The following is a 12,528-nucleotide window of genomic DNA, read 5'->3' on the forward strand; positions in this document are numbered from 1 at the left end:
GATCCTAGATCCAGACTATCAATTATAACCTCAGAAAAATTCACAGGGATCATAGAACCATAGATTTAGAGCTAAAAGTAACTCTAAGGATCATCTAATCCAACCCTCTGGTTTTACAGAGGAGAACACTGAAACCCAAAGAATTTTAATGACTTATCCAAAGTCATACAGATAGTTAACAGAGCTGGGATTTGAGTGTAATTCTTCTAACTCCAAGCCTACTGTTTTTTCCTACTGTACCACAGAACCTTGCAACAATTATATATTGATAGAAGTCAGTGTGATAAGGTTGAAATGTGATATTTCCTTTAAAATGAGGGTATCCTGGTAACTAACCTTTAAGGTACCTTCCAGATTTTACATTCTCTGATTCTATAAGAAATACTGGACATCATCAAGGAGGTTATTAGAAATGGATCTGAAAACAATATTGTATCCTTATACAAAACCACAGTGCAGCTGCATCTCAAGAAAGATATAATGGAGCTGGAGAAAGTCCAGAGAAGGGAAAATAAATTGATTAAGGAAATGGGGAAGGAGGAGAGGAGTGACTGCTATTTGAGAACAGATTAAAAAGAACAGGACTCTTCAGGCTAGAAAGCTGAAAGAAGATTTGACAGAAGTCTACAAAATAATGAATAATATAAAAAGGATGAACAGAGACTTGTTTGTTCAATCTTAGTAGGCTAAAATTAGAAGTACCTCCTTGAAGTTTGAGAGAGTTAAGTTTAGGACAGATAATAGCTTTATAATAATAATAATAATAGCTAGCATTTATGTAGTACTTTAAGGCTTGCAAAACACTTTACAAATATTATCTCATTTTATCCTCAAAACAACCCTAGGGGGTAGGTGCTATTATTATCCCCTTTACAGATGACAAATAAAATGAAATACTGCTTTACATAGGGGGTAATCAAATTATGGGACTATCTCAAAAGGTGCCAGAGCCTAAGAAATACCAATAATTTTATAAAGGTTTAGGAAAATTAATAGATAATTATCCATACAGCATTATTAAGGAGAATCTGGTTATTTGGGTATTTTCCAAGTCTTGTGAAGTTGGCGACAGAGGACTACCATGCCCTCTTACAAAGTTTCCCTTGGAGCTTCAACGAAAGAATTTTGGGCTGCACAGAACATGTCTGACCCACTATGGTAGTTCCTTGGCAGCTTGACTGAATGTAAAGGACTAGAAAAAGGCATAAAATATACAGTGGTTTGGAGCAGGTGCTGTCCATGGTGATAGAGAAAATGTTTTCCACATTGGGTCAAGTGCGGGATGTTCAAAGAATTTGGAGGACGAAGGGAATTTAGAAATTACCTAATCTAACCTCAGCATTTCAGAGAGAACTAAATAGATGCTCAAAAAGATGAGATAATTTAGCACAAAATCATAGTTGAGAGCTGGAAGAAACTTTTGTGATTATCTCATTTAATCCCCTCATTTTAGAAATAAACTGAATTCACAGAGAAAATATATGGCAGAGCTGGGATTTGAACCTAGATTTTCTGATTCCAAATCTAATTCACTTTCCATTATAGCAAGGTTGTCACCTGACAGATATCACAAAATCAGAGAATCTTAGTTGGAAAGTACCTAGGAGGCCCTCGAGTCCAGGTGCATGTAAACATATACACAACTGGTCATATTCAACTTTTGTTTGAAGACTTTTGAGGAAAGAACCACTGCTTTCCAAAACAATCCATTCCATTTGTGGATAATTTTAATTATTAAGGAGTTTTCCCTTACATCATGCCTAAATTTGCCTCTTAGAAACTTTCACCAATTTCTTCTACTTCTGTCCTTTGGAAAAGGAGAACAAGTTTAATTCCTCTTACACTTGACATTCTTTCAAATGCTTGAAGATAATTCTCATATGTCTCTTCTTTCTCTATTTCATGTCTTCTCTTCTCTAGGACAAACATCTGCAGTTGCTTTAAACCACCCTCATATGATATGCTATATAGAACCAAATCGGACTTCTCTGCAACTGAACATTATATTTCTCATTCCTGATTTACACAAAGGAGTTTCAGTTCTTGGAAGGTAGTCTCTCAGAATACTGAAGAAAGTTCACTTTTTTATTCCAGGCTCACTTTCCTTCCTCCTTGAAACTTTCTCTAATCCCCTCTATCATTGGTACTTCCCTCCCTCTTTAGATTACATTATATTGACTTATCTAAGTACCTATTATGCTCTAGTAGAATGTAAGCATTTTGATGGAGAGTTGTTTCAGTTTTGTCTTTGTATTCTCCCCTTCCACTCCCCTGACACCAAAGGACTAGCACACAGACAATAAATGTTTTGTTGAGCTGAATCCATCAACCACAAGCACAATGGCTTCAATAACATAAAGGCAACAATAAAAAGACAACAAAGTTCTGGTCAAATGCAAAGGACAATGCTGTACCACGATATCAGGGTTAAAGCAGAAATCTTTATTGGTGATGAAGGGTAAACTACAAATGTGGAAAGTGACATCATGCTACCAAGTGGCTTTTTAAAACTTTATCCCAGGAACGTACTTTGTGGGTGAGGGTGTAGTGGAAGAGAGTGTTGTCTCTTTTGTAAGACAATATATTCAACACATATTATACCTGTAGATTTGTAATCACAAGCTCACTTTTCCAGGATAAAGCATTCCCTTTCAGTAGTCATTTATTAAGATTTTTCATATTTTGTTTTTGTAGATATTCTTTAACAAGAATATGGACTGAACCTTTGATTTCATTGGTATCGGGAACTTCTGACAAAGAGATGCAATAGCAGATGAGTACCTATTCTTATGGTCTTAAAGTGCCTGTGTAACTGATAGTGATTTGCCCAAGGTCACACAAATGTGTCGGAAGAGAATTTTAAACTCTAGGTCTTCCTGCCTCTGAGGCCAGATCTCTATCCAATGAATGAATAAATGAATGAATGATGCTTAACAATACAGTACTTAATAAGTATTTTTTATTTTTTATTTTTATTTTATTTATTTATTTTAGGCAATTGGGATAAGTAACTTGCCCAGGGTCACATAGCTAGTAAGTGTCAAGTGTTTGGTCTGAGGCCGGATCTGAACTCAGGTCCTCCTGACTTCAGGGCCAGTGCTCTATCCACTGGGCCACCTAGCTGGGCCACCCAACAAGTATTTATTAAGCACTTACTATTGCCAGGCACTGTTCATGAACATATTCCACTGCTACTCAAGAACACTTATTTATTAGAAATAAATCCCCAAATGCACAATCTAGTTCTTTAAATGAATGAAAAATTACTACAAAAATTGTAATTCACCACAGTCTCTGAAGTACTTTATATATTTCGAAGGCAAGTTTTATTAGGAGTACTTAAATGATTTGCATTCTCATTTATTATACTCATTAATCACATTGATATGAGTGAGCCATTAATGAATGTGCATCACCTGATTGTCCTTTTGTCCTAAATTATCTTCTTTTTTTCAAATAATTTCATTACTTCAAAAAAGCATTGTTACACTTTTCTTTCATTCATCCTAATAAAAATCCCAAACAATCCCTTCTCCACCGGAGGGGTGCTGATTGATGGTAGCAGGGGAAAGGGAGAGAACCAGCATTTATTAAGCACCTACTACATTACACACCCAGTGCAAAATGCTTTACAAAGATTATCTCAATTGATCCTCAAAGTACATTCCTGGAAAAGGGTTCAGAAGCTGCTTAGTAGCAAGGTATCTGCTTTGACTTTACTAGGACCCATATTTTCTGTTGTATTTCAGCAGAATTTTGTCTTCTAATTGTTTGCTTTATTTATATTATTGTAGTTATTGTGCGTATAGCTTTTGGATCTGCTTTATTTGGATCTACCTATGCATCTGCTACATTCAAGTTTTCACCCATTCCTCTGAATTGTTTACATCCTTTATTGCTTACAGTGTGCTAATATTCCATTGCAGTCATATACCACAATCTATTTAAACCATTCTTCAATTCTTGGGCATGTTTTTTTATTTTTGAATTTTTTACATCCATTATTGCTTACAGTGTGCTAATATTCCATTGCAGTCATATACCACAATCTATTTAAACCATTCTTCAATTCTTGGGCATGTTTTTTTATTTTCAGTTTTTGTTATGAAAATCACCTCCTTCAGTTTTTTTTCAAGTCCTTCTCAAATCCTATTCAAAGCTTCCAGAAATGGTGATCCCAAAATTGCCCAAATATAACAGAATCTTATCGATGAGGGTATGGTGATCTCCCTTGAAATATTAAAAAACAGAATTTTTAAATACCTGTAAAATACTTATAAAAATTTTAAAATGAGTGTATTAACTGAAGACAAGGTGTTTAAAGGAAATAAGGCAAGTGGAAGGAAATTGCACTTAACCTCTGAAATTTTGTTTCATCTGATGTTGTTATTCATTTGTTTTGGTTGTGTTTCAACCCCATTTGAAGTTTTCTTGGCAAAGATACTACAGTGATTTACCATTTCTTTCTCCAGCTCATTTTACAGATGAGGAAACTGAAGCAAGTAGTGACAAGTGTCTGAGGCCAGATTTGAATTCAGGAAGAGTCTTCTTGATTCCAGGCCCTACACTCTATCCACAGTGCCACCTAGCCACCCTTCATCTGATATTCAATATTGTAAACATCAAAAGATTAACAATAATGATTACATGATCCAGTAACACTATGTGATATGATAAATTATCAGCAAATTTTAGAACGGACTTTATCAGCTTAGCAACAAAGAATAGAGCTAGGTTGAAGACAGACGTTGACACAAATAAAGACTTAACAATTAGAATTGTCCAAAAGTAGTATAAGGAAAGTGGGTTTCCTTTTGATTGAAGAAATGATGGCTAGGAGATCACTTGTTAAGGAATTGGATCAGTGATTTGGGGTCAGATGCAGTTTGGATTAGTGACCTCTGAAATCACCTCTGACATTCTGTCAGAGTCCTGTGACCCTACAGATAAAATAAAGAGCATACAAAGCAGTTCAGAAGGTGGAATACTGGGCAAGGTGGAACAAAATTCAATTTGGATAAATTTAAATGAACATATCCACTCACACAAAGACATTGATACTATCTCATCCAATGGCAGAAAAGAAAAAAATTGGGGGTAAACACTTAAGGACAGTAATGGATAGCAAAGAAAAAATCCCTCATTAGTTCTATTACCTTCCTTGATGTGCCTAAAGGACATCATTTAGTTTATAAATTTTTTTATAGGACTTGTGATTTCACTGGTGTAAGAAACTTTCAATGAGGAAATGCCTTCTAATAATAAAGATTAGTTCCTGTGTGTGCAATTTGTAGCCTTAGAGGACTGTCTGTAACACTGAGAGGTGAGTTATTCACCTGGAATCAAAGGCTGGACTTGATCCCCAATTTTTCTATCTCTGCGACTGGTTCCCTATTCACTATGCCAGCCTGCCTCTCAGTTTTGAATAAAGATTGTATTTCTGTAGGAAAAAAAAGAATGTCTCGGAAGACTCTTTCCATTCTTCTAGCTAAGGGTACAACTTATACATTTAAAAAGGCACCAGATGAAATTCAGCAAACATTTATTGAGTACCTTCAATATGCAAGGTATTGTGCTAGGCACTGAGGATACAAAGACAAAAATCAATCAATCTCTGCTGTCATATTTTATTGAGTCTAAAAATTCTGTTGGTTTTTGCTGGATTTAAATCCTATGTCCTTATTTTGATCAACAAGAATATCACCTGGATGACATTTTATGAAAGGAAGAAAGGGAGAACTGGAAGAGATTATAAAAGGGGACTGAAGATAGAGGCCCCCTCCCCCTAATGTACATGGAAGATCAAACAAGGAGAAAACAAAAAAAAAATAAATAACGAGTGAAGGAAGGGAAAGCACTTTTAAAGTGCATTCTCCTTGTAAGGGTGACAAAACTCTGAGAGGGCCTTGAAATTCCTCTCTGGAGATTAGCAAGAGAATAGATAACACCTGTTCTTGATTATTTACACCAGGGGTTCTGAACCATTTTTTTTTTTGTAGCATGGTTCCCTTCCAGGGTAATGTTTTTAAATGAATAAAATAAAATTCATAGTATTACATAGGAAACCAAGTATATTGAAATACAATTGTCAAAGTATTAAAAACAAATTTCATAGACCCCAAGTGAAGAACCTCTGATTTAGACATTCAGGTGATTTCTTAAATTCCACTCCAGGCTGATTAATCCATGACTCTGTGATTAAGCTGTTCTGTTAAAAGTGCAATTTATTAGATGTCTTAGTCTTTATCATGATGACATTTTTGTTTTTAAATAATGATAAACATGTTTATTTCATGAATGGAAGAGTCACATAAGATGGGCAGGCATGGATTGGTCATGATCTGTGTGCTGGGGAAAGAACCCATGTCAAAGTCACAGATACATTAGAGTCTGGGAGAACAGGAAATATTTTATGAATATTAATATGTATTCTAACCAATTCATATTTGCATGCTTTTACCATTTTTGAAATTGATGTACACTATAAAACCCCTCTCCCCAGTTCTGGAGGTAGCTAAGGAATAATGACATAAAAATTATGATCCTAACCTTTATTTGCTCCTTCTGATCCCTTCTCTTCTATATCAGCATTTCCTTGCCTGCTCAATTACAATTTCAATGCTTCTTCTCTAATTCATAGAGCAACAAACAGTATTTAGAACTGGAAGGGTCCTTTGAAATGGCTAATTATATCATAGGTAAGACAAAACTTACTTGTTATGATCTAGCAGGAGTAGGCTCTGAGTACTTTTTAATTTAACAGTACATTCCTTGAAGTAGTACTGTAAATAACTGCATCTATAATATACCAGCAAAACAGAACTCTGAAAAGACAACACAGTCTTTACATTTTTAAAATGAATGGTCCCTTTTTCACTTTGACTTTATAGAGGATTGTTAGCAGTCTTTTTAGCAAAGCTAGCATTGCCGGTGGGTGCCAGTGATAGGACAAAGACAGAAGCAAGGAAGGAGAGAAGGGAGAGTAAAATGGAGCCGAAGAAGAGGAAAGGAAAGAGAAAAGAGCATTTCCATTCAACAAATGTTGCTGAGTATTTTCTTTAAGCAAAGTAAGGTGCTAGGCCTTGGGTAGGATAAATAGATGAATAAGACACAATGCTTGTTCTCGATGGGGTTTCTAGTACTGTAAAAAGATGTACCTGATGATGCCATTACTGTTGGTACTTTGACCATGTCTCATTTTTTCCAAATAGAGTTTAGGGTCCTAGAGGACAAAGAGACATTTATATACATATGCAATAAAAGAGAGTCAATGTAGAAGTCAGGAAGACCTGGATTCAAATCCTGACCCTGACTCCTCCTCTCCTAGTGGTCTCTAACAAGATATTTCACTTCACAGTGCCCCCAGGCAACTTTCTAAGGTTCTAACTTGCTAACCTCCATTTGCTCTAATTGGTAGAGGAACTATCCTCAAGGGCACTCCTTCCACCAACAAAAGCACAGATTTGGAGGACAAAAAATGTGGAGCGTGAAAATGCATAAAATATAAAGTGCCATGAGAATTCCAAGTAGAGAAAGCACATTTTTGGCAGGGGAAATCAGGGAAGGAAAGTTGAAATGGATTCCCCACCCCCATCCTCCCGGTCATTATAGCCTCAGCGCTTAATTAAAAGTGTCAAATTGACGGCGGGTGGGCCGGAGGATTTCTCTTGGTGGAGACGTCACTGACACTTTTCTCCTACTTTACTGATTGTAGCAAAAAGGAAAATAGGTTGAACGATAAAGGAGGAGGTTCTTTCAACACAATACTTACTTTGTGGTAGGTAAGGAACTGGTACTTTTAACCACTAATAATACACAACTTTAGTATATATACTTAAAAAAAAGACTTTCAAAGTACTTTCCAAACATTGCATCAGTCAACAAGTATTTATTGTGCATCTAATTATATCTTACATTTTATATACATTCTTACGGAAGCTGTTTTCAACTTTTCAGAGAACTTTTTCTCATTTTTTCTTATAGCTATGCTAATGCTCTTCTTTTGATGGTTATGATCCACATGTAGTTTGCCCATCTGTAAAGAGAATGGGTGGGATTAAATTATCTCTAATATCTCTTCTATTTCCAAAATTCTATAATTCTGTGGCTCTTTTTAGTTGGGAACGGTAGGGAAAAAAATGCTAAAGGCAGTTTCAGCCTTCGCGGACCTGTCAAAGTAGCGTCACTTCTATTTACAGAAGGGGGAGCCTGAGAGAGTCAGGCAAGAATTGTCTAGGCGGAAGCTGTGGAACTTGAAACTATTGCTTTACCACTGGACCCATATCTAGTATCACAAGGGCAAGCAGAAGAGACTGCTGAACCTTCGTTTTAGGGTGCTGGATGTCACAAACGGTAGGGGCGTTTGAACTGGATGCTTTTTGAATCATGAGGACTTTTACAAGGCTAGCCAGCCATTTTTGCAGCTTCATGGGCAGGCTGGGGGGAAAGAGGGGAAAAGATAAGCAAAAGAGTGGAGCGGCAATAGTTTGACCAGAAGCACGGTCTAGTCCACCGCAGGTCTGCCACCCCACCCTTGGCAAAGTGAGCTCTCGCGTGCTTGCACGTCAACTCACATATTTCTGCATGTGCAGCTAGCTTTTTTCGTACGCTTCGGAAGAAACCGAAGAAGAACATTTTGCATTTTGTTACTATCGCTAAAAAGGAGGAAACGTTGACTATAGCTTAGGTGTAAAGGGGAAAACAGATCCTTTAACTGTTACTATATATTCGCTCACGCTCCGTGCGCATTAACTCAATTCTAATGGTAATCCTACTCATCTGGGACCCGGCATCATAGACCACCCCTAGTGTTCGATTTTTAATGTTAGCTTCTCATTCGGTCCCGGTTTCCTCCGTAATCCTCCCATTTTCTAGAGTAAACGAGCAGGGGAGGTTATGTCTTCTCCCAATCTTGGCAACTTGCTCCTGGATGCCACGGGCAACCCTGATTGCCGCATTTCAGCAAACAGGGGAAAAAACATAGCAGTAACGAAAACCCACAATCAAATGATACCGGAGCGCTACAAGCTCGCGGAGAGGGTAGGGAAGGGCCAGGGCAGTCAGCAGTTTAGGAAGCCACGTGAGATCTGCCCACCACTCCACCCGCTCTCCCTTCGAAGAAGGAAAAGAAGAGAGGGAAGGGAACTTCAATTCCCGGCTTGCAACTGGGCGGTTGCTGCCGAAGCACTACAACTCCCAGCGTGCAGCGAGACGAGTCGGAGCCACCTCCTTCTCCTCCCGCGGTTCCCCCCTCCCCCCTTCCCGGCTGGGTCCGTGTGCGCCTGCGCAAGAGGGCCGGAGCAGTCTTACCCTAATGTAAGATGGTGGCCCGTCCGGCTGTGGAACCCACGGAAAGCCGAGAGTCCCCCTCTCAGCCGTAAAGGTCGGACTTGGAGGAGCCATCCAGCCCGGTCCCGACGAGGCCTCCCCCGGCAGCCGCTCAGCAGTCGCTTGCGAGGACGCGCCAGCCCGTGGGCTCGGGAGGAGGAGAAAGCGAGGTGCGGAAGGCGGGTGGGTGTCTGCGGGGCTGGGCTTAGGGGGAGCCGGAGGCTGGCCGGCTACGAGAGCGCGGAGGCTTCGCGGGGACTGTGCAGGCCGCACCGCCCCCCCACCCCCCAACACATACCCCACCCCCTGCCTCTTCTTCACCCTCCTCCTCCTCGTCTTCCTCCTCCTCCTCCTTCTCTTCCTCCCCCTTCGGTTCCCCAGCCGCCACCAGGAAAAGGGAGCGAGGCGGCGGCAGCAACGGCGGCTTCAGCAGCAGCAGCAAGAGGAGGAGGCTGGGGCGAGCTGGAGCCTCCTTAGAAAGCCTCTTCCATGGGGGGGGCCTGTATAGCTCCTCCCTCCCCCCCCTTCTCCCCTGCCTTCTTTTTGGGACAGAAGACTAGGGGCTGATACTGCATGTTTCCCCAAACTCCCTATGCCTTTGGTCTCAGCCGTTCTCCGGAGCCTTCGCTCCCCCCATCCCTGTAACTAACATCACCTCCACTCTCGCTCCTATTGCTTGCTGCACATTAATTCCACGGCCAGGGCTGGTAATTGTTATCTGCCCCACTGCCGTCACTCCGGACATGGACCCCTTACCCCTTCTGACGCCCCGGAGCTGCTGCTTTCAGCCAGCACACTGGTACACCTGCCCCGGGATAACTGCTGCTGCTGCTGCTGCTGCTGCTGCTGCCCATTTACAGGCTTTCTTGGACTCCTGTCCTGGCCCATGCTACCCTTTAAGCACTTATTTCACCTTAATCTAGTTCCTTAACTGTCTTAAAGCTGCTGTTCATTCACCTCCCCCGCCTCTTTTCTCTATAAGCCGGCTGCTCTTATTTCCCCCTATTTCTTTAGTTAAAGTCTTTAAATCTTTAGTTCCTGAAGGGAGGATGTCCCGTGTTTGGCCATGCTTACTGGGACTTTTAGAGAGTAAAAGAACTGGGGGTTTGAATGACAGTGTAAGCAGGAAATACCATTTTGGGAAATTTTAAGCAGATTGCTCAAATTTTAAATTAAGGAAAGCAAGTCTTTTCATTTTACTTTCAATTATCCATGTGCGCATTAACTGCTTTTACCAGTCTTTGACAAATCTTTTCATTTTAGACTGCTAGCCTATTTAGTGTGCTTCTCTGATTTGCCGCCTTCAGCTATTTGGTATATGCTCAGATTATGTAAATTATTTACCATATTACCCCAAATGATACAAAAGAAGGTAACTCTGGCACACACAAGCATTGAAAAGCTAAATATAAATGATTTTTTGATTACTACTTTGGATTTTTCCATGCCTCTGTTCTCTTCCATAATTGACAGCTGACTAGGTGACTGGATGTCTGAAAATATGGTTTAATTTGTCACTTATCTAGTTTGCTTGGGATTTGGATGGAAATTTTCTCTGTAGTTCAGATTAGATTTGGTTAGTAGTTGTATTTTGGGGGGGAATTAATAGCAAGTCTTTTTTTTTCTTTTAACTTCCAATATGGCAGTTGTCTGAACAGAATACTTTTTCTTGAAAAATCTAACACATTTGTTTATTTTTAACCTGACAGTGGAGCTAGGTTAAGAGAAATGATAAAACTGTATCCATGCATGGTTCTGGTGACACTGTCAGTGAAACTGACTTCAATGAAAAGAACAGATAGATTGGAGGGAGTGTGGTTAGTTCCTATAAAAGTGCTTTTAGAAAAACAAAAATAGAAAGTAAAAAATAATATGACTTTGCATTTTAGAAGAGTTCGCTGTAATAATACACAAATAACAGAAAAGCAAATTAGTCTGTGATGTGATCTTTTATATTTAAGCAGTATCCTTAGAAAATGGGTTGGAAGGTATAATGTCCATCAACTAGTATATCTTTTACTTTCAAAAGTAGTTCACAAGCAAACACCCACAAAGTTTGATTCACTTCCAAATCTCTGTGTGGTGTTGGTGTGGATTTAATTTTAAAAGGCAGACCCTGACAACCCTGTATTCATCACAATATTCTAGGCTCTGACAGTTGTGGCAAAAAATGGAGTCAAAAGTTAGACTAGCTGATCTTTTCCTTAACCTCTTTTTCCTTTTCAACCCCTCAGGCTCCTAATTTGTCTCCTCCCTCTATCATTAAAATACTGATGAAAGTTAATGGAGAAACCATTATATCCTGCAGTTTCCTTGAAATAAGGATTAGTTTTGGGGTAGAGTCCTGATAATAAGATTGATCATCAGTATTGGAAGTCATCAGGTTTCTTCCTGATAGTATAATGGAAAGCTTTCCAGTTCATAAACAAACCTTATACACTGTCAGATTTAAAAATGTTTGTCAGTCAAGCTTGACTGAAATGCAAGTAGTCTCTTCTAGGAGAATACTACTTTTGCATGGCAAGAGGTGCGCAGTAATTTGGCCATTTTCTTTTTAAAGACTTTTCCCATTGATTCTCCATTAAATATATTCCTTAAGAATTCAACGACAAATTATTATCTTCATTTGTTTTTATTGCCTTTAAATACACAAATTCTTAGTTTTAGCATTCTGCATTTAAAGTGAGTTTCTTTTGGGTAGCTAAGGACTGTAATATCTCATTTTGTTAGGGAATAGTAAATTAGATTTCTAAAACATTGTCATATAGTTTATTTTCAGGCATTATACCTTCATATTTGTCATGGTTTTCTTTGAACAGTTGGGCATGTTCTGTCATTGCAGGAATTCTTACTAGTTCTGTCCTTGAGATGAATAGATTATTTCAAAGAAAGTTGCATGATAAGCGTAAATAATTTAAAGTAGGGTAGTTAAAAAATTTGGGTTTCCATACTGCCTCCAACTAAAACTTTTAGCTCTGGAGGTTGAGACAAATCCAGTTTCATAGTGGAATTTACAGAAAAATGAAATTGCTTCTTTATAGCCTTCAGATTCAGTTTAGAATGTTTGTACTGGTGTTAACATGCAGACATTTTTGTGTAAAAGAAATAAATTGTTGCTTAATAGTGATCTGCCTGAATGGGAAAATTTTGATATGAAAATAATCTTACAGGTCCTTATTGATGGTGGATAGCTTCTTAGTA

At 38.8% G+C, this 12,528-nt stretch overlaps 1 protein-coding gene across 2 annotated transcripts in view; it reads left to right on the forward strand.

The window, feature by feature from the left end:
• The first annotated feature begins 8,310 nt into the window (after nucleotides 1-8,310).
• CNOT4 (CCR4-NOT transcription complex subunit 4) overlaps nucleotides 8,311-12,528 on the forward strand; it is a 177,990-nt gene continuing 173,772 nt past the window's right edge. The window contains exon 1 of one of the 2 annotated variants that reach the window (XM_021002358.2): nucleotides 8,311-9,497. In XM_021002358.2, the coding sequence (XP_020858017.2) occupies nucleotides 8,896-9,497 (602 nt within the window). In that variant the 5' untranslated portion in view covers nucleotides 8,311-8,895. The remainder of the gene's footprint in view (nucleotides 9,498-12,528) is intronic. The other variant, XM_021002359.2, reaches the window with a different exon arrangement.

The sequence above is a fragment of the Phascolarctos cinereus genome, unplaced genomic scaffold (genome assembly GCF_003287225.1).
Source record: "Phascolarctos cinereus isolate Bilbo 61053 unplaced genomic scaffold, phaCin_HiC Scaffold_1;HRSCAF=81, whole genome shotgun sequence".
Taxonomy (NCBI): domain Eukaryota; kingdom Metazoa; phylum Chordata; class Mammalia; order Diprotodontia; family Phascolarctidae; genus Phascolarctos; species Phascolarctos cinereus.